This window comes from Ascaphus truei, chromosome 4 (genome assembly GCF_040206685.1).
Source record: "Ascaphus truei isolate aAscTru1 chromosome 4, aAscTru1.hap1, whole genome shotgun sequence".
Taxonomy (NCBI): domain Eukaryota; kingdom Metazoa; phylum Chordata; class Amphibia; order Anura; family Ascaphidae; genus Ascaphus; species Ascaphus truei.
In genome coordinates this window covers 9555043-9576969 of record NC_134486.1, presented here as the reverse complement: position 1 = coordinate 9576969, position 21927 = coordinate 9555043, and the positions used below count along the sequence as shown (strand labels likewise).

The window sequence follows — 21927 nt, the reverse complement described above, 5'->3', positions numbered from 1 at the left end:
GCCAAAGGAACTGCAACAGGCGTATCAAAGGAGAAATCCTGTTGATTGTAATGGGATTTCTATAAACTCATGGTGCAGAGCTGTTGCCCCAGAATGTGCCTGATAAATGCCCTCGTGTCTAACTGCTGAGAATAAAACAGTGGGGTGCAAGGTAAAGCACTTCAGCAGCTGAGGAGACGTCCTAATTCATATCCCCAAATGCAGGTTATTTATCAAACTCCCTGGGCTGCAAACTCGCACAGAAAAGACGGTATTTGCTTGTCCCAGTTTATTTGTGTATCAATCCAAAGTTTCTTTATGTTAAGTATTCCATGGCAAAGGGAACGGGATGTTTTAACCTCTACAATGCCAAAAGTCTGCCACTGTTGACCAGTGCCGCTCTTATTAATTGGATCTACAGCAATACATTTTGCCAACAGCCATATTTGTCCTCCCGGAAGTGCTGGGAACAATCAGTATGTGTTATTATTTATTTATAAAATGTTTTACCAGGAAGTAATACATTGAGAGTTACCGCTCGTTTTCACGTATGTGTTGGAATTAGATTGGAGCAGTCCTGCTCTGGGAATCCGCCCCAGCTCCCATATTTCCCCAAGGGAATTGCTCCTTTCCCCCCATACAACGGCAGCTGACGATGTGCAGCCTCAGTAGCTGGTAGACCAAGCTCCCATTAGTAGCATGTAGTCAGGCCCATGTGATAGGCCTATGATCGCCTCCTGGCATACTCTGCATGATGTATCCAGCATCATGGAAGAGCCAATTAAGGACATGCAACCAAACTAGCCTTGAATCAGACTGAGAACCTTCTCTCACTTGACTCCTGGAGCTAAATGTGTGACATCTACAGCAGTAGGCGCTGCTCCCCGCCATCCAGCCGGGAGTGTCTCATACTCATCGCTCAGCTCTGCCGTGGAGGCCTGAGGCCAGAGCAGTCAGCATACTGAGGCTGATAGGTACTACACCCTTGGGTCCTGTTAACAGCAACACCCCCTCAGTGACCAGTTAACAATCATTTCCACCAAGCTCTCTCAACCAGATGGGTACATTTCTAAGTGTGAGCAGGTCCGACACCCACTTACCCCCTTCATTGCCAGGCAGGGGTCTTTATTTATTTATTTAAGTCTAAAATGTTTTACCAGGAAGTAATACATTGAGAGTTACCTCTCGTTTTCACGTATGTCCTGGGCACAGAGTTATAATGACAAATTCACGGTTACAATGAGTTAAAAGGGGTATACATTATATACAAGACATTGCATGCACAGTTAAATACACTATATATTATACTGTAGGCGTATAAGGAAGGAAGGAGTATTTGGCAGGAAGGAGGTTAATGAGCAGCATTGTGGGCCATATTTACTACGCACTTTGTTTTGCCGTAAGCACTGCTTATAATTAGCACGGTCCCTCGGTAAACATCGCTCGCCATTTATCCCTATAACAACGAGTAAACTGCTCGAGTAATTCCAATTCCAATGGGGGAATATTCCAGGTCTCCGAGGCCGTGATCACACGGTTCACTCTTTTGCCACACTCGTGTAAATTGTGACCCGCAAATGGGACGTGGGGTGACTTGGCATCCTTGGAGAGACCCCATGTGTCCACAAATATGCCACCGCAACGAAGTTTGGAGTGCTAGACTATCATTTCTTCTTGTTTCTTTATTTGTTATTATTGCAGGGGTCCTGAGACAGATGTGTGCTGATTTAATGGTGCAGTACATTCTTTGCAATTAATAGATGCAGTAATTACCCTTCCAGCTGAAACGGGTGAGGCACATGCAGCCAGGAATTAAAAGATGCTTGGGATACAGTAGATACAAGAAAAACATTTCAAACTGGGTTCTCGTGGAAACAAAATCATACAAATCCCTTCTTCTTCTGCAGTAACGGCTATCGGATGTCTCGCCGGATTAACACCCACCCTATATCTAACTGTATACCTTTCCTTTGTAAAATAAAAATGTCTCATCTATTCTTAGATCTCCTGTATCTGCCCCCGGGGGCACTAGCAGTAGGAAAGACTGGGATGGCCATGTAGTGGGTTTTTTTACCATCAGTTTCTAGGTGGTCTTCCATTTTCATAGAGCTAGATCAGGGGCGGCCAACTCCAGACCTCAAGAGCTACCACCAAGGGGGGTTATCCCTGCCTCCAGCCATGCGAGGTTATCTCAAGCTGAGCCCGTTCTAAGAGATCTCCCCAAACACATGAAAGACATAACCCCCTCAACCAGGAAGAAAACGGTCACGTCAGAATGAACTGGAGTGCAGCTACCTGACGTCGGGGAGGGTATGAATCTGCGTCTGACACAAAAACCTACAAATACCAAAACTTGTCTTCCCACAATGAATCACAATACAGATGTAGCCAGATTTACTGTCCCCCACGCCGCGGACAAAAAGCAGACGCCCGCGATGGAGCTGTGGTCATGGAGGTTTAAATACTCTGTGCGACGGTGGGGGAGGGGGGGGACGACACACCGTATCTCAGGAACACGGGGGTCCCCCCCCAGAGTTGAAATGAATGCAATTCAGCACCGGAGACCCCCTGGTCTAGGAGCGAGGCACAGAAATTAAAGTAGGGGGAACCGCCGCTCACGTCCTCCTGCAATGTTGATAAATCTGATGACTGTATTATTGGGGTGAAGCAAATAAGTTTGTCAATCCCCCCCCCCCTATCCAGGGTCTGCATGGTAAATAAAAGCAGAGATATGTGTTTCAACTACTAAAACTGGTTTCAGAATAGGTGCTGCTGGTTAGGTGAGTGGGGCCGCTGCAGCATTGGAATGAGACATTGTATCTGTGTCCTGCAGAATGTGTGTCGGGAGGGGAGAGAGGTGGGGGGGAGGGGAGAGAGGTGGGGGGGAGGCGTTAGCAGGGGTGGCTGTCAGGAGGAGTTCATGAGTTATAAGGAGGGGAGGGCGGCCTCTTTATGGTACAAGTCACTGCCGTTGCAGTCTGGTGTGACTCCTTTCACAATGAAGAGACACAGATCCGCTGCAAGGCTGGTTTCCAGACCAGGACCGGTATGTAATGCGGGCAGCAGCCTGGTAAAGCTGCAGTGAAGTGAAGCGCTCGGCCATGAGACGCCTTCCTTGCCATAGGTAACCCCTTTGTTGTTGGTCTGGCAGGAAGGGTTTCATGGCTGTTTTTTTTACAAGAAGTAAAAGGTGACACTGTGCTCATTGGCATGTCATTACCCAGAATCCCTTGCTGCAGTGGAAGCGCTATATGCTAGGAGATAATGGGGGAAGGCGGGGTTGTGGCCTATCTGAGACTTGTGAATTTGCCCACAAGCGATATTATTATTTTATGTAATAGCTTTCTAAATTTGTAAACATTATCAGCAAATACAAGTCCCATGTGTGGGCACGGTCACACGTCTCAGGCAGGTCACAACCCCAATCCTCTCCCCATTGTCTCAGCATGCAACGCTTTCACTGCAGCCAGGGATTCTGGGTAATGACATGCAAATGAGCACTCACACAGTGTCACACTGCTTGGTCCTGGTACACAGCGATTGCTCGGGGATTGTTCTTATTTGTAGACACTGGGTATGTTTCATGTTGTAAACCTGCTGCTTTACCCCTTGTGTGCCAGGCAGCCCTGCACTGCACCCCGAGCTGACAGGCACATGCCAGGCAGCCCTGCTCTGCACCCCGAGCTGACAGGCAGCCCTGCACTGCACCCCGAGCTGACAAGCACATGCCAGGCAGCCCTGCACTGCACCCCGAGCTGACAAGCACATGCCAGGCAGCCCAGCACTGCACCCCGAGCTGAAAAGCACATGCCAGGCAGCCCTGCACTGCACCCCGAGTTGACAAGCACATGCCAGGCAGCCCTGCTCTGCACCCCGAGCTGACAGGCACATGCCAGGCAGCCCCGCACTGCACCCCGAGCTGACAGGCAGCCCTGCACTGCACCCCGAGCTGACAGGCACATACCAGGCAGCCCTACACTGCACCCCGAGCTGAGAAGCACATGCCAGGCAGCCCTACACTGCACCCCTAGCTGAGAAGCACATGCCAGGCAGCCCTACACTGCACCCCTAGCTAAGAAGCACATACTAGGCAGCCCTACACTGCACCCCTAGCTGAGAAGCACATGCTAGGCAGCCCTACACTGCACCCCTAGCTGACAGGCACATGCCAGGCAGCCCTACACTGCACCCCGAGCTGAGAAGCACATGCCAGGCAGCCCTACACTGCACCCCGAGCTGAGAAGCACATGCCAGGCAGCCCTACACTGCACCCCGAGCTGAGAAGCACATGCCAGGCAGCCCTACACTGCACCCCTTGCTGACAGGCACATGCCAGGCAGCCCTACACTGCACCCCTAGCTGACAGGCACATGCCAGGCAGCACTACACTGCACCCCGACCTGACAGGCAGCCCTGCACTGCACCCCAAGCTGTCAGGCAGCCCTGCACTGCACCCCGAGCTGACAGGCAGCCCTGCACTGCACCCCAAGCTGACAGGCAGCCCTGCACTACACCCCAAGCTGTCAGGCAGCTCTGCACTGCACCCCGAGCTGTCAGGCAGCCCTGCACTGCACCCCGAGGTGTCAGGCAGCCCTGCACTGCACCCCGAGCTGTCAGGCAGCCCTGCACTGCACCCCGAGCTGTCAGGCAGCCCTGCACTGCACCCCAAGCTATCAGGCAGCTCTGCACTGCACCCCGAGCTGTCAGGCAGCCCTGCACTGCACCCCGAGCTGACAGGCAGCCCTGCACTGCACCCCGAGCTGACAGGCACACTGTCCATAGAATGTCATACAATTGTGATAAAGCACAATCAGCAGCACTACCGTTTGTGGCCTGAAACTTATCTTTTGCTTTGTCTCCTGAAAATGAAATGGCGAATTGAAAGACAATCTCCGACTGTGCTCTTCTATTCCTTAAAAAGGAGTGCCACTGAGCGTAACCAAATGTATACAACAAAAGACAGAGCAGCCCAACGCTACATCCAATGTGACAAAAATACACAGGGAAATACCTATACATTTTCTTGAAAAAGGGTCATTTAGTTAAACCCTTTGGCCAAAGCGTTACAAGCCTGCAGCCACCTCAAGGCATGACCGTTATTAGCACTGCCAGATTAAAATTCTCATTTACCTCTATTTGGAGGGAGAATGACCACATTGGATCTGTCCAAAACCAGCAAAAATTAAAAAGACCGGCTAACGTTGAAAGTGGGGGGGGGGGGGGGGGCGAGCGTAAACCTTGGGGGGGGGAGGGGGGCACTAACCTCCAAAAAGCTGAAACCAGAGCTTACAAAGGCCCAGTGCTCTCCCCGGCAATCAGTTTAAATGTTGTGGGGAAGATCGCGGGGCCTCTTAAGCGTGGGGCTAGGTGCAGTGGCACCAATGGCACGGCCATCAAGCCGGCCCCGCACCCCCTGTCCTAGTCTAAGGCTACGGCCCCAGTCCTCCCTGCTGCACGCGCGCCTGGCGGCATGGCGGCGCGTGCAGAGACTACAGCCGCGGTCTGTAGGGGGAGATCTAGGGAGAGCGCAGAGGGGCATGATGGGGCATATCTGTCAGCGTAAGCGTCACAGCACTTTGCGCGCCCACACACAGCCACTGGCGCCTACCCCATAGATGGCTGTGCGGCGTGCACGCCACAGCACGCACAGGTGTGACCATCGGGGACCCAGCCTAACCCACCTCACAAGACTGTCTTTCCCTAGTGTTGGGCTTACCCTAAGTGTAAGGCGAGAAGTGGGGTAATACACAGCTAACAATGCCTTCACCTTCATACACTTGAATGAATCGGATCACCATCGCGCTTGTGTGATTTGTGTATGTGTTCTGAAATCAGTACCACTATTTAATATTAGCCTATGAAGGCTTCGAAGAGCTCACGGCCCTCTCTTTCATATGAACCTTCTCGCTCACGCAGGTGACTCTCTTGTGTCCCCTCCAGGCTGAGAAGAAGCAGCAGCTGGTCGCTGTCATAAACGCCATGGAAGAGTCACTGTCGATGGATCCTCAGAAGGAGGAGGAGACGAGCCCCCCCGCCTCCCAGCAGCTCACGGACCCTGCGTCACCCATCGTGGCCACCACCCCTGAGCCTGTGGTGGCCGATACCGTGGATAAGAATGCCTCCAAGCCAGCGGACGATGAGGCAGAGTATGAGGTGAGAGGGACCAAGTTGATGGGTAATTGAGGGTTACATGTGCAATCGTACGTCTTCCTTCCTCGGGTGTTGGATTCTGGGAGCAGCCTCACTTGTTAGATGACATTGCAGCTTTCTATTTGTTATCCCACAGTCACACTATATACTAAATGTCATCATACTTAGAGCATCAGCAAAGAAAAGGGATCAGCACTCAACAATACATCAAGAACAAAAATAAAGCATCATGTAACCAAAGCCACGTGTCAAGCAGCCACGTTGCTGCTGTTTAATGAGCGACCCTCACAGGGTGTACAACAATCCGATAACCCAGCAGAGCCCCAGGGGATGTTAACAGTTTGGATACATATACTGACAACGTGCAACGTTTCTGGGCCGTGACCCTTCCCTCAGGCGAACTAGCTCCGTGACGTCAAAGCCACGCCTCCCCGTCGCATCTCCCCCTAGGCCACAAATCGCCTCTGCGGCAGGCACGCGCGGCACCACTCGCGCTTAGTATATATGCCCCTTCCGGGTCGGCTGCGACATTAATTGGCCTCTCCAGATACAAATTGGCTTTGGTTACATGATTATTTATTTTTGAGGTGTTGTTGAGCGCTGATCCATTTTCTTTACTGATGTACTGACGTTTGGTGCCTCGCGGTAAAGGCACAGGATCTGCGCACCTGCGCACCTGAACACCCAGGTGACATCTTACTCTGCATTATATCTATAACCTTACATTTAGTGAGTGCATACTCGATGTTTGTCTCTTATCATACTTAGCAAACATTTGCTGGATTTGGTCTCTTTGGAAATTAGTTTTCTTATCAGCTCTAAATCAGGGGGGCGGGCGGGGGGGAAGAATACACTTGATAAACAATCTGTAGCCCACGCAGTTCCTGTTAGATCCAATACAAATAAAGGAGAAGAGAGAGGGGCCTTGCCAGTGCAAACTCCCCTTCCCCTCACAGTGTCAGCTGACAAAGGGTAGTAGACAGAGGAAGTCAGACTTCTCTCATGTCGCAGCTCATCATGTTTACAAGCACATGTATGTGCCGATGGGTGTTTCCTGCCAGTCGTGGTGCCATTGCCCGGTCTGACTTTATACAGTCAGATCCTTAAAATGCCCGTATTGGTCTAATTTTTGTAGAAAGATGTACTGTAAATGACCTAGATTTAACAACGTAAGTGTGTCACCACCATTTGTTCATTTTGGTCCTAGGAAGGAATGAATACACATCGAAAAGGAAGTGTACTGTATCGTATAGTGTACTGTAATAGATTATAGTTTAGTACAGTACTGTATTTGTTGTATTTTGCGGTCATGTTTAAATAGAAAGTCACAATCCAACATTACATCTGGTAAAATGATAAGTGATATATTCTTTGGGCGAGTTTACAAAAACAACATTGGGTTCTTGCTTATGTTTTTTGAGGATTGTTACCTTTCATGTTTGTTGAAGACATTCCATTGTTCCCCCAAGAGATCTGTATAAAGCAGACTTTAAATTGAGGAGATAGCAGTGAGAGAAATAGAGAACGTGTGATGTTCCATGTCACTGGACCAGGTAAAGATCCCTAGTCCTGCTGTAGTGTAGGACCTGTGAGTTGGGATTACATTGCCATTACTGACGAGCAATTCATTTTTGGGGCCAAAATACTGTTTGTAACGTAAGATCCCTCCTTTTGAACAGTTACATAGACATTGTTGTTATTGATGTTACTGGGGGTTAAATAGCATGCTCCCACCTGTCAGTGGTAGCCCAATTACGGGCATCGACAGGCTAACATGACTTGCCACCTCCTAGTTGTGTCTGGCCAAGGAACCGAGGTCAATGTTAAATTGGGATGGCTGTATGGGTTTCCCTTAAAGTACAAAGGGGGCACACTGATGTTTACTTAAACTGTTAAACTGATGTTCAGTTGTGTTTTTGTTTTGAAGTTGCTTTAACAGTAACAATCAATGATAATTCTTCATAATTTACAAGCAGGTGGGAAATGACAGCTTAGATTGTCCAGATGCACGTAACTCGTTGTGTTAATTTGGGGGGTTTCTGCAGCATTTTGCATAGACTTGAGAACCAGTAAAAGGCTGATGATGAAAGGCGACTCCAGCTTTTATGAGGTTTTAAGTATTAAGGAGTATTGAGTATTGAGTTACCATGCATTGGTAACTTGCTTTTTGTTGTATGGAGCAAGGTCTAGCAGTTAAAGCAGAAAACTGGTGTTTGTGGGAGATTGAAGGGGTTTCCCAATATATAATTGCAGCCTGGAAACTACTGGTTCTGTACATACAGTCATTCAATGTGTTTCTTTGTTGAGTCTGGGAATGGCGGTCACTAATAATAACTTGCCATGAAGGAGGTCACCAATGACATTGCCATTCGTTATATCCCAGGTATACTTGGGCATGATCATTAATTACTTGGATGCCAGTCTTCCCATTTTAAAGCAACCTCAAGGCAATTAGCAGTTTTAATTATGGTAATCCCACAACAAAACGAATAATTCCACCATAAGGAATAGTGATTGACCTACAGTTTAATATATAATCATTTTTAAAATGTGTTCATTACTCCCTATTCCCTCTATTCTGTTTAGGTGCCTACTTAATATGATGAAAGACTGTTAACACACAGTTAATCATGTAGTCACTTCTATTCAAGTGAGTGGAAACGAACATATTGCTACACACACACAGCTGTAACCAACGATTCTGCATCCCGTGGCGCCCGTAATCCAGTCTTGTGACGTTCGTCTTGATTTAAGATCAGTTTAAGATTGTCACGGGAGACCAGGACTAATACCAGGGATCAATATCGCCAGACAGAACACGAGAGTTTATACAATTAATTTATAGGAAAAGTATATCCACGACTATACAAAACACACAAACATCACACTTACCCAACTGCGGGATATCCTGCATACCTACTTGCAGAGATTCCCCCTGTTCGCTCTTCTTGCCCAGTGCCTACAGGACTGGTCTTCAGGCCTGAGACCAGCACAGGAGTGGACACTGCAGTTTCTCCGTCACAGCAACACCTCTGTAAGGCCTCGGACATGGTCAAAAAGACTGTGCTGAGGCACGCTGAGAGGAAACATCCCTATCAGCGCGGCTTTAGACGGTGCTTTCGCACGCTTCCGCAGGCGTTTGGAGGCGTGGGGAAATGCAGGAGACAGGCAAGTTTAAATTTTGCTGCTCATGCAAGCGCAGGGCCGGTCGTGTGACTGCCACAAGCCAATGGCAGTCCGTGACGTCGGCGCCGTGACGTGGCGCGCTAGCCCCACCTCCCGATCCGCCTCCCGAAAGCCTCCCACCCGGCACACAAGCGCGCGCTGACGCTCATGCAGGGACAGGAAAAATCTCCTGCTTGAGCAGGAGAGCAGGAGCGTCCAGCGCCGCTCCCTGCACCATGTCCCAGGCCTAACTCTGCAGGCTCTGTCTGCTAGGGGTCTCCCTCCCTGTCTGCTAGGGGTCTCCCTCCCCACCTTTTTATACACTTTACACATAATATTGCAACACTCAGGGCCAGGTGCTGCCTACATACCCAGGCCTTGATTGGTGGGTAGGAAGGTGCTGCCTACATGCCCGGCCCTGATTGGTGGGTAGAAAGGTGCTGCCTACATGCCCGGCCCTGATTGGTCGTTAGGAAGGTGCTGCCTACATGCCCAGGCCCTGATTGGTGGGTAGGAAGGTGCTGCCTACATGCCCAGGTGCTGATTGGTGGGTAGAACTGCAACATAACATTTACAACATAACAAGGATACAGGGAACAGTCACAGGCCAAGTTGCAACAATTCTCCTGCAAACATATTAACCCCTGATTCCTGCGGTGCTGGAACCAAGCAAAGACATACACACATACCTAACATATAATACAATACCAATGTATTACTGACAGGTAGGGGTAATGGCAGACTTAACCTTTATTAACGGCAGCCATATTTACCACTACCGTCACAAAGATCACTCAGTCTTCCACCTTGATTAAAGCTGTGGCTCCTCACCGCTTGGAGAATAATCCTCTTTTGAAATTTGTTGAGGAAATATATATTTTCTCCTTTTCTTCTTATTAGACGCTCTGTCCTCCCGATCCTCCCTCGGCCGACAGCTGCCATATTAACCAAAGGCGCCGCCCTTATATAGGGCCTGGCACACTCGCAAAACATTTGGTAAATGACCACGTGTGAAATCCACCAATCTGAATGAAGAAATGTTTACAAATAAACATGGAAGGGTTTCTGCCCTTCTAACCGTGCATTTTATTATGAACTAAAATCTAGAATAAGGTCTTTCTTACAATGTAATAAAGAGATTTGGATATCCAGCAGTCCCAGGGTTTGTGGAACAGGTGATTGGCATTGTGGTGAAAGTGGCACTTTTTGTTGATGATTTTTTCCCCCCTGTTTTTAATCGAGTTTTCCAGTTCAGAACCACATCAGCCTTATATCAGAGGTGCCAAATTCCAGTGAGATTTGAGCATTCTGGACCGAAAAATTGCATTTTTAATGGAAAAGTGCTGATTTGTATCTATGAGACTCCATATCTATGAGACCCAGATGTTAAACAGCAATGAGACTGCCTCTAAATAAGTGAGCCCCGCAGAACATCAGTTATTCTTCTGCTTTTGGAGATTTAGTGCACCAAATGCTGCCTGCGTTTTGTCCAGGGAGGAACAAAGTGGCCATCGGCAGCTTCCTGGAGCAATTACTGAACGGTGCTCCAGCAGGAAGTAACTGGATAGCTGTTCTTCGTAAAGGCAATGTTCCTCTTACAATGTGTTTCTGCACTCTGTGTTTGGATCATGCAGCCCTAAGCAGTGAGCCCCCGGGGTTAGGACCATGCAGCCCTAAGCAGTGAGCCCCCGGGGTTAGGACCATGTGTCCCTAAACAGTGAGCCCCCGGGGTTAGGAACATGCGTCCCTAAGCAGTGAGCCCCCGGGGTTAGGAACATGCGTCCCTAAGCAGTGAGCCCCCGGGGTTAGGACCATGCGTCCCTAAGCAGTGAGCCCCCGGGGTTAGGAACATGCGTCCCTAAGCAGTGAGCCCCCGGGGTTAGGAACATGCGTCCCTAAGCAGTGAGCCCCCGGGGTTAGGACCATGCGTCCCTAAGCAGTGAGCCCCCGGGGTTAGGACCATGCGTCCCTGAGCAGTGAGCCCCCGGGGTTAGGACCATGCGTCCCTAAGCAGTGAGCCCCCGGGGTTAGTACCATGCGCTAAGCAGTGAGCCCCCGGGGTTAGGACCATGCGTCCCTTAGCAGTGAGCCCCCGGGGTTAGTACCATGCGTCCCTAAGCAGTGAGCCCCCGGGGTTAGGACCATGCGTCCCTTAGCAGTGAGCCCCCGGGGTTAGTACCATGCGTCCCTAAGCAGTGAGCCCCCGGGATTAGGACCATGCAGCCCTAAGCAGTGAGCCCCCGGGGTTAGGACCATGCGTCCGTAAGCAGTGAGCCCCCGGGGTTAGTACCATGCGTCCCTAAGCAGTGAGCCCCCGGGGTTAGGACCATGCGTCCCTTAGCAGTGAGCCCCCGGGGTTAGTACCATGCGTCCCTTAGCAGTGAGCCCCCGGGGTTAGTACCATGCGTCCCTAAGCAGTGAGCCCCCGGGGTTAGGACCATGCGTCCCTAAGCAGTGGACACTCCGGGTTCCAAAAGGGCTATTAAATGCAAATGAAGTGAAAGGCAGTGGGATTGCTTTGCAGGCCTCTCTGGCAGTGAAGGAGCCGTACGGTGGGTGTTCTGCATCTGATACATTCAGCTATGTTGCCTAATCCCCCTCTGCTCTCCCGCTCCCTTAGGACGGCCGTGGCTTTGGCATTGGGGAGCTGGTGTGGGGGAAACTGCGTGGGTTCTCCTGGTGGCCCGGCCGTATCGTGTCCTGGTGGATGACGGGCAGGAGCCGGGCAGCGGAGGGGACGCGTTGGGTCATGTGGTTTGGCGACGGAAAGTTCTCTGTGGTAAGTACAGCACCAGATAATTTCCATTCTTCAGCCCAGTTGTAAGTCGACTTTGGGTCATTCTGCTGATATTGATGTCTTCCAACTATCCAAGAATGTGCTTGTGTCAAACTTGCAAGGAAACTGCTAATCCTGTATTCCCATTTGACATATAATAATAATATACAGAACATTATACATCTGCAACATGCAGGCAACACTAACAGGGGGACCATGTACATGTAACACGTGGGCTCAATGATTCTTAACCAATATCCCAAAATTAGCTACAGTACGTGTGGCACAAGAAAAGTACACACAATGACCACTCTGAAATAAGGGACGTTTCGTTAGAGTTTATCGTACAAGAAAACATTTGTTAGAATACTTTTTCTTCTTTACTCCAGCCAATTTTTAATTATTTATTATATGGGATGGGGTGCAGAAATAAGAAACGGGGGAAGGGGGGTTGAGAAATAATGTAGGGGGGGAGGGTCAGACCAGAGTAATGACCCCCGCATCTTATACAGTGCTAAACTCGTGTATCCTGCATGAATGAAAGGGCTTCTGGGAAGGCTGTTACTTAGCATCATTTTTACATGGAATTTCATGACAGAGGGAATATGGGTATCACTAGCATTAAATTAAGAAAAGGTGGAGAATTACTGGGGTGGCTGAAAATAAGCAGAACTTTGTGTGTGTGTGTGCATGTGTGCGCAGTGTGCAGAACAATGTACATCTGTAATGCAAGGTATGTCTGTATTACATATTACTGTACATAATGTACTCTTACTATCCATACTGTGGTAATGTGACCGGTATGGGGACCTATAGGGTTGAACCCCACAGAAGTCTGTCGTTGGCTATTTGGGTAGCTTGTTCAGTATGCAAGAATTGGAGGCGCAGTCCTTTAACGTCAGTGTCAAAGCAGGCCACAGCCCTGTCATTAGGTGCCTCAGGTTTGTCAAGTCAATATGGTGCTTATGAACGGCCTTTTAGGAAGTGTGGGATGTGACTCATTGTCCCGGGAGACCAGGTTATTTACACCTTTTTACCAGGATCATTCATTGAGCAAACACGGTAATTAATTGTAATTTATTCGGCATAGATTCGCTTATACACAATGATACACAAAATACAGACACACTTACTGTAGGACTGGGGTCGAAAACTAGACTTTCCAAGGTGCAGGGAACTCTATGGGAGTGGGTTTCAAGTGACGCCACGACGGTGGTGTCGATGCGGGAGGCGACTCATACCTTGAAGCAGTCTACAGCTACAAAGAATATACGGTCGTATAATGCTGAGGCATGACGCATGGCAACATTGACATATAGCGATTGCACTCCACACTGTACCTTGATAGAGAGGCACTATCAACCTATGCTACAATGGGTACAAGAGAATATGGAATTACCCAGTATACCGAGGCTGCTAACAGGTAGTGCACACACTTTATGGCAACTTGATTGAAGAGAGACCCAGCAATGATTAATGAAACAATAAGCCTCCGGTATTGAAAACAGGGAGTTGGGTAATAGTAAGCCGGATAGAGGTACAGGGGGACACCTCCCTAAGGGGCGCCCCCAAGTAAATCACAGCCCGGCACTAACCGCCTCAATAATCTCCCTGAAATACCGCGTGGAGGTTAGGAGTACTCACGAAAAAGCCGTCCCTGTTGGTGCAGGGAATTCTGCAGCGGCTTCCTCCTCTGGTGTAGCTGGCGTCAGCGTGCTCCGCCGGAAATGATGACACAGGAAGAAGGGGGTAAGATGGTCCGTGGTTCACAGCAACTTCAGCAGCCAACGCATGGATGTCTAAAAAAACTTTATTGATCGCTAGCAGCAAACATCAGGCAACCACTCTAACATGTTTCGTCCAGGCTATGGACTTTTTCAAAAGTCCATAGCCTGGACGAAACATGTTAGAGTGGTTGCCTGATGTTTGCTGCTAGCGATCAATAAAGTTTTTTTAGACATCCATGCGTTGGCTGCTGAAGTTGCTGTGAACCACGGACCATCTTACCCCCTTCTTCCTACAATGGGTACAAGGATACATTATATCTAGGACATGAGACAACATATTAGGCTATCACCTCGGTCAGCTTGTTAGCGGTGTGAAGTAAGTTATTTAACATTCTATGCTTGCACCGTGGTTACAGTAGCACTCTATTTTGCCTAAGGAGTGACAATTCTGACCTGCATCCGGTAGCAGCCTCCATTGCCATTAGGCAACAGCTACATTAGTAATCACCATAATTATACAATCTGTTATATACCAACAAGTTATCACGTATAGGTTGTTTATTTGCTAGTTGATTTAATAAAGTCTGCACGGTCAATTTTCCATGCTTACAGTACATGGTGGGTATTGTAGCAGCTTTTACTTCAATTTGCTGCTATAGAGGATACAATTCTATCTGATACCCTGTAGCAGGTCTGACTATGGGCCTCATGCAGAGAGCAGCGCTATGCAGAATTGGAGAGGGGGAAACATTTTACCTTTTTTGGAGAGTTTTTATCTCCATATGCAGAAAGGGCAGAAAACTGCATTTACAAGCCTTTCTGCATATGGAGAGTTTCAACCAGCGCTATTAGCGCTGTTGAAACTATTGGGGGAAAAATCGCGTTTTTTTTTTTTCCCCTCTCCACCGGCCGCAGAGCGCCAGCTGCTTGGTGGAGAGGGAAAATGTTGAAATTCGCGCCATTTTTTTGGCGCGAACAGCCACTAGATGGCGATCGCGGCTCTCTGCATACGGCAGAGAAAAAAACTGGAGAGATTTTAAACTCTCCAGGCGCGCGGCGAATTTGAAGGAAAAAAAAAAAATGGCGCTTTTTTTTAAACTTGCCGGTTTCTGCCTTTTTGAAGGCAGAATCCGCCAATTAATGCCGCTTTCCATGTTAGCGCTGCTCTCTGCATGAGGCCCTATATCTGCTACCTACTTGTAACAGCTATATTAGTTACTGCTATGCCTATACGACCTTATATATACGAATAAGTGTTCCATATGAAACCATTAGTTGCTTCTAATAGAGAGGGTATTGGCTTCTCTATTTTTCCAACACCACTCCACTACTGATTTCATGTGTGGATATATCCTTCTGCCATGTAGTTGTATCTCTGGTTACCCTATCAGAGCTACTATCTGGAGACATTGTTTGGTATTATATTTACCCATTTGATTATCCAATCGTGAATCTCCTTGTCGCCTATCCTGGGGCTTTATAACAATCACTGTAATATAATAATTCACGTGTCGTTGAATAGTAATGAATACATTTTAAATTATTTTTCATATAATGTAATACATGATTTAGTTTTCTTTTTAGTTGGTTTTCCTTAGATTGTTGCTATTATAGCATTATTCATTTAGCTGCTACATTCAGAATATTTGGATTCTAAGACATATATAGTCTGATAAGATTTAATTTACACCTGAGTGCAGTTGTGAGAGGAAACTAGTGCAAGTTCTCTTATTTACACACTCATGTACTATGAGAGTTTTACTCTGACCAGGACTTAGTCCAGAATCTCCTGGAACCTAAATCGGCATAAAGTTCCACACGCCACCGCTACGTTCTCTTCTGAGAACTTGGTCCCTCCTGACCGCGAGTTACTCCAAATCTCCTGGGACTCAAATTGACATAAAATTCCAGCTGCGTCCGCTACGATCGTTTCGGAGAACATGGTCAAAAAAGTCGGGACTTAGACTCTGGCGGGCAGACTTTTCTGGCTTGAAATCAAAGCCAGTTGTTCTGCTATTCGCACAGAAGCAACTTTGAAAAGCCTGTCCGCTCTCTTTCTTCCGTTGACTAAGAATCTGATTGTCTTATCGATTCTTATAGTATTCTCAGCTTCATTCGCAGAGCTGAGCAGCCAATCCAATCATGGGAATTTTCCCAAGCAACCAATCAGCCAACCCGGCTAGAAAAGCCGGGTCAGTGGGAAATCCAAAATAGCCAAGAGACATGCGCACACCTGTCAACTCTCTCCCTGGCTATCTAAATGCCACCCGCTGGGCAGGCTCCACAGGTCTGGCAGAGCAAGTGGCATCCCGGGGGACTGCCATTGATCTCCGGACCTGGTGCTCAGCCTTTCCCCACTGACCAAACGCCGTTCACACCTCTGGGCATCATCTGGCTGCTTTGCACTCCGATGTCGAGCAGACTTTCCGGCGCCTATGGGTTAGCTCGGGCAGCCTGTTTTGATATCGGTTCCGAATGTAAAACCCCCCTAGAAACTCATACCCTAGCAATCTCTGCTTGACTGCATTCCCGGAAAGGGGAAAAACACAAAAAATACTTTTAATACAGGTAACACATTGAAATGGTACTGGGCCCACGAGCTAACTCTCTTGGACTCTTATACTCTTTAAATATACTTTGCAGAGCCATTAGGATGTTCTTGTAAAGCGCTGCTAGTTTTAAATAGCGCTGTACAAAGACATTTTGCAGACACAGGTCCCTGCCTTGTGGAGCTTACAATCTATGTTTTTGGTGCCTGAGGCACAGGGAAATAAACTCACAAGGCGCCAACACTAGGAATTGAACCAGGTTCCCGTGCTTCCAGTTCACTCACTGCCAGCCAGTGTCTTTACTCACTGAGCCACTCCTTCTCCCTTCTTCATATATCTACAACTGGAAACACTACTAAAATGGAAGTAGTTCTCCTCCTGTTCCTCCCCTAAAACTATATTTCAGGTATATGGATTCAATCTGAGTTCAGGTTCTTACAAATCAGACCACGGATTGTGAATCCGTTCTGTGGATATGTTAAATCTAGGAGCCATTGGACGGATAGTGGATTTAGTGGCAATTTCAAATGTATCCGATCGGATCTTTTAGTACCCAAATTATTGGTGTAGGGGGGAAGTGTGTGTGTTAACAATAAAGTATTGAATGTTATTTTAAACCTTGGAGATGTGCCCCGCGCACGTGGGTAGCCTGATGAAGCAGGGAGAGGAGAGACGAGAGAGCTGCAGATGCCGTGTAAGTCCTCGTGCGACAGCTATTTCACACAAAAAAAAATGGACATGTTTTAAATTCGGGAGCCACAATCAGACCACGTTATATGCGGATCTGCGTTGTAGCGGATCACGCTATAACAGGGTTGAGCTGTATTAGTTATAGGTGCGATATGCATTAGTTATATGTGTGTGATACGGTGTATGCATTAGTTATGTGTGATATATGTATCAGTTATGTATGTGATATATGGATTAGTTATGTGTGTGATATATATATATTAGTTATACTGTAGGTGTGATATATCTATTAGTTATAGATGTGATATATGCTTAATTATATATGTGTTATATGTGTGTGATATATGTATCAGTTATAGTGGTGATATTAGTTATATATGTGATATATGTATTAGTTATAGGTGTGATACAGTATATGCATTAATTATGTGTGTGATATATGCATTAGTTATAGGTGTGATATATGCATTAGTTATATGGGATAGAGGAAGGTAGAATGGCCTAAAAAGGTCAAGTTGTGCGCCTTGCACTACACCAATGAAGATAAGGGGAACCAATAAATTGTGAATGTGGTGACGGAACAAAAACTGCAATAAAGGGTGCGGAGGTGGTGCTGGCAGGGGTGGGGTTAATGATGAGCAAAGAAAAGAAAGAAAGCTCCCTATTAGCCGCACAAGAGAACACCTATACCTATATTAAAAATTACTATTTATTAATAAATGATTAAAATATATTTATTGCAGCAAAAAACTAACGTGAACCAAAGTGATTAAAATAAATTAAAAAACGGAGGAGGTAACTATATGCCTAGTTCAAACTAACAGTGTATGCTAGGAATAACTATTTTGAATCAGAGTGTCCCACTGCTATATAATTATACTAACAGTGGTAGTTATACCAATACAGTTCTATGTAGTTTGAGGACTACACCTAAATGGAGAGTATAGCTTAATATAGTGTGTGCGCTCAAAATAATGTGGTATATTTGTTGAGCCAGCTAATGCTAGTATACGGATATTTACACACACATATATACCAGACCAACAGGTTCAAAGGTAAATGAACCTAGAGGTCTGTCATGATTAGCAAACAGCTATTTCAAGATCACAAAGTATGTGTCTTGTACTCGGAACCATAACAATAGGAGAGTAGTCAGAGTGTTGTGCTTCCTTTAGAAGGCTCCGAAACACTCTAACTGAGAAAAGGCAACAGACCTCTCCGATATAGCCAGCGCACTAGGTGGTGACGCTTAGCCTGCCCAACATATGTTTCTTCGTTGTGGCTTCACCACCTATGCGTTATATGTGTGATACTGTATATGTATCAGTTATGTGTGTGATTTATGTATTAGTCTTAGGTGTGATCTATGCATTAGTTATAGGAGTGACATATGCATTTGTTATATGTGTGATATATATATATATATATATATATATTTATATATATGTGTGTGTGTGTGTGTGTGTGTGTGTGTGTGTGTGTGTGTGTGTGTGTATAAAATATATATATATATCTATATATGCAAATATAGCTGTATGCTCATCTGCATGTCTTAGGCAGGTCTGCAACCCCGCCTTTCCCCATTATCACCCAGCATACAGCACTTCCACTGCAGCAAGGGATTCTAGGAAATGACATGCAAATGAGCACACAGTGTCACTTTTTGCCTCAATAACCATTTTTAACATGGTTCCCTATAGGCTTAAGCTTGCTGCATGGTCACAGCTTTGAGCACAGCCAGGGTTAAGGTGCATACCCAGAAAACCACCCACAGACAGCTGTTTCGACCTTGATGGGTCTCATCAGTGTGGGGTTGATTTTACTGGGAATGCAAGAGAGGCTTATGGGATAGGCCAAACCATAATACTGACTATAGATATATATATATAGATAGATATATATATATAGAATCCAATGTACAGCCGGCACACCATTTGCAAGTAAATAAGTTTTGGTGCTTATCCCATAAAGCAATAACAGACCATACGATACCGGTTGCAACACGACATCAAGGGACAGCACGCAGGTAAGTAAATCATACATTTTCTATATTTGATAGAAGACACAAAAACGGTTTTTGTGTCTTCTATCAAATATAGAAAATGTATGATTTACTTACCTGCGTGCTGTCCCTTGATGTCGTGTTGCAACCGGTATCGTATGGTCTATAGAAATATATAGATGTATATGTAGAGGTATCGGTACCGTGTTCGCTGAGCTTTAATAATCAAAAATAAATAGACGATAGCGTTCTGTGGCTAACGAAATGCTTTTATTTGTGCGAGTTTTCGAGATACGAAGATCTCTTCTTCCGGCGATGGTACATTGAATAAAGCATATGTATATACATATCCAGTTCCATGTGTCTATACATATATATATTTTTTTAATATATATATTATTTGACGTTTAATCGGTCCCATTTTCTTCCCCTCTCCATCCTTTCCTTGGTAGGTGTGTGTGTATATATATATATATGATTTGATGTTTCCTTGGTCTCATGTTCTTCCCCTCTCCATCCTTTCCCTGGTGGGTGTGTGTGTAAATATATATATTATTTGACGTTTCCTTGGTCTCATGTTCTTCCCCTCTCCATCCTTTCCTTGGTAGGTGTGTGTGTATATATTATTTGACGTTTGATCGGTCTCATGTTCTTCCCCTCTCCATCCTCTCCTTGGTAGGTGTGTGTGTATATATATTATTTGACGTTTGATCGGTCTCATGTTCTTCCCCTCTCCATCCTTTCCTTGGTAGGTGTGTGTGTATATATTATTTGACGTTTGATCGGTCTCATGTTCTTCCCCTCTCCATCCTCTCCTTGGTAGGTGTGTGTGGAGAAACTGACGGCCCTCAGCTCTTTTGCTAACACCTTCCACCAGGCCACCTACAGCAAGCAGCCCATGTATAGAAAGGCCATCTATGAGGTCCTGCAGGTACGGGGCAATGTGACCTTCTGCTCGGGGAGAGGGACTCATACATTAAACAGGGGGATTTAAAATGGAAGTCTCCCCTTTGCTGCCAGAGCGGCAACATCACATTGCAAAGGGTTTAGGAGAGATCTTCTGCTTTTTACACAAATTGCCTTCGTTACATTAATGTCTTTTTTAATATTAGATATATATATTTTAAACATCAACTGGCGCCCGACAAGTGACCCTGATGTGGCGCCCGGCACAGGACCCTGATGTGGCGCCCGGTGTGGGGTCTTGAAGTGGCGCCTGGCGCTGGGCCCTGATGTGACTCTTGGACTCTGGTCCTGCTAATTTCATATTAGTTGTTTAGGCAGAAAAGTGCAGTTTTTACACACAGAAAGTCACTTGTAAGTTGGGGTAATGTAAATATATATGGAACAGGTCTTATACTGTAAATGTTTGCAGGGTTGAAATATAATCATTAGCAAGATTTAAATGTATTCAAAATTACATTATGCTTGCGCCTTTCTACTTGTTTGCTGTGTGTATGTATATATATCTGTACCAGTTAGCCGAGCGTAATAATCAAAAACTAATAGACAATACCGTTCTGAGGCTAACGAAATGCTTTTATTTGTGCGAGCTTTCGAGATACACTGATCTCTTCTTCCGGCGATGTTACAATGAATGATGCAAGCAAGAGCTATACTATAAACAGTGTCTATTGGAATGTTATCTGATAACGTTCCAAGAGACACTGTTTTTAAGTATACCTTTTGCTTGCTTCATTCATTGTAACATCGCCGGAAGAAGAGATCTTCGTATCTCGAAAGCTCGCACAAATAAAAGCATTTCGTTAGCCACAGAACGGTATCATCTATTTATTTTTTGATTATTGAAGCTCGGCTAACACGGTACTGATACCTCTACATATATATATATATATATCTCTAACACCTAACACATCATTCTGTCCTACAGGTGGCTAGCACCCGAGCCGGGAAGGTTTTTCCAACATGCCCGGAGAATGACGAGTCAGACACTTCCAAAGCGGTGGAGATCCAGAACAAGCAGATGATAGAGTGGGCACTGGGAGGGTTTCAGCCATCCGGACCCGAGGGCCTAGAGCCCCCAGAAGGTGAGGGCAGGAAACGGGCGACAAGGACTAATACCAGGGATCAATATCGCCAGACAAAACACAAGAGTTTATAAAATTAATTTATTGGAAAACAGTAATCCCCAACAATACATATACACAGACAACATACCCAACTGGGGAATCCTGGGGTAACATATAGTCCTAGGTGCAGGGACCTCCCTATAGAGATTTTCCCTGATGTTCCCTTGCAATATCTTCTGAACTGGACTCCAGGCCTGGCACCAGTACAGGAATTGGACACTGCAGCTTCCCTTAGTTACAGCAAACTTCTGCTCTGAGCTGAATTGAACTACTGGGGTCTCCCTCCCCAGCTGTTTATACTCTTAACCCACCATGTTGCAACATTCAGGGCCAGGTGTGGCTACGTGCCCAGCCCCAGATTGGTGGGTAAGAATGCAACATTAAAAGAGTTACATGGAAAGGTCGCAGAGAGCTTTGCAACTTTCCAGCTGAACAAAAAGTTAACCCCTGGTCCCTGAAGTGCTGGTTACAAGACAGATATATACAATACATATATAACATAATATAACTGTATTACTGACAGGTAGGGGTAATGCAGGGCTTAACCTTAATTAACAGCAGCCATATTTACCCCTACCGTCACAGGTCCTCCTTAACCATCACACTGCCAGAGGGGCCTCTGAAGCATTGAAAAGGTCCAATTAAACGGCCTAAAATCACATTTGAATGGCCTTTCCCTCTCTTACCTGTGCATCGTAAAAACATTCAAAAAATGTCTGTTTTATCGAACAGTATCCTCCAGGGTCAATAAAAGATGGCCGCCACCGTGATTTTCTATAAACTGCCTAACTGGGCCGGG

At 46.5% G+C, this 21927-nt stretch overlaps 1 protein-coding gene across 6 annotated transcripts in view; it reads left to right on the top strand.

The window, feature by feature from the left end:
* LOC142492573 (DNA (cytosine-5)-methyltransferase 3A-like) overlaps nucleotides 1-21927 on the top strand; it is a 348275-nt gene that overhangs the window by 279371 nt on the left and 46977 nt on the right. For all 6 annotated transcript variants that reach the window (XM_075595320.1, XM_075595319.1, XM_075595316.1 and 3 more), the window contains 4 exons: nucleotides 5920-6132; nucleotides 11915-12073; nucleotides 19862-19969; nucleotides 20930-21086. In XM_075595320.1, coding sequence (XP_075451435.1) covers nucleotides 5920-6132; nucleotides 11915-12073; nucleotides 19862-19969; nucleotides 20930-21086 — 637 coding nt within the window. The remainder of the gene's footprint in view (nucleotides 1-5919; nucleotides 6133-11914; nucleotides 12074-19861; nucleotides 19970-20929; nucleotides 21087-21927) is intronic.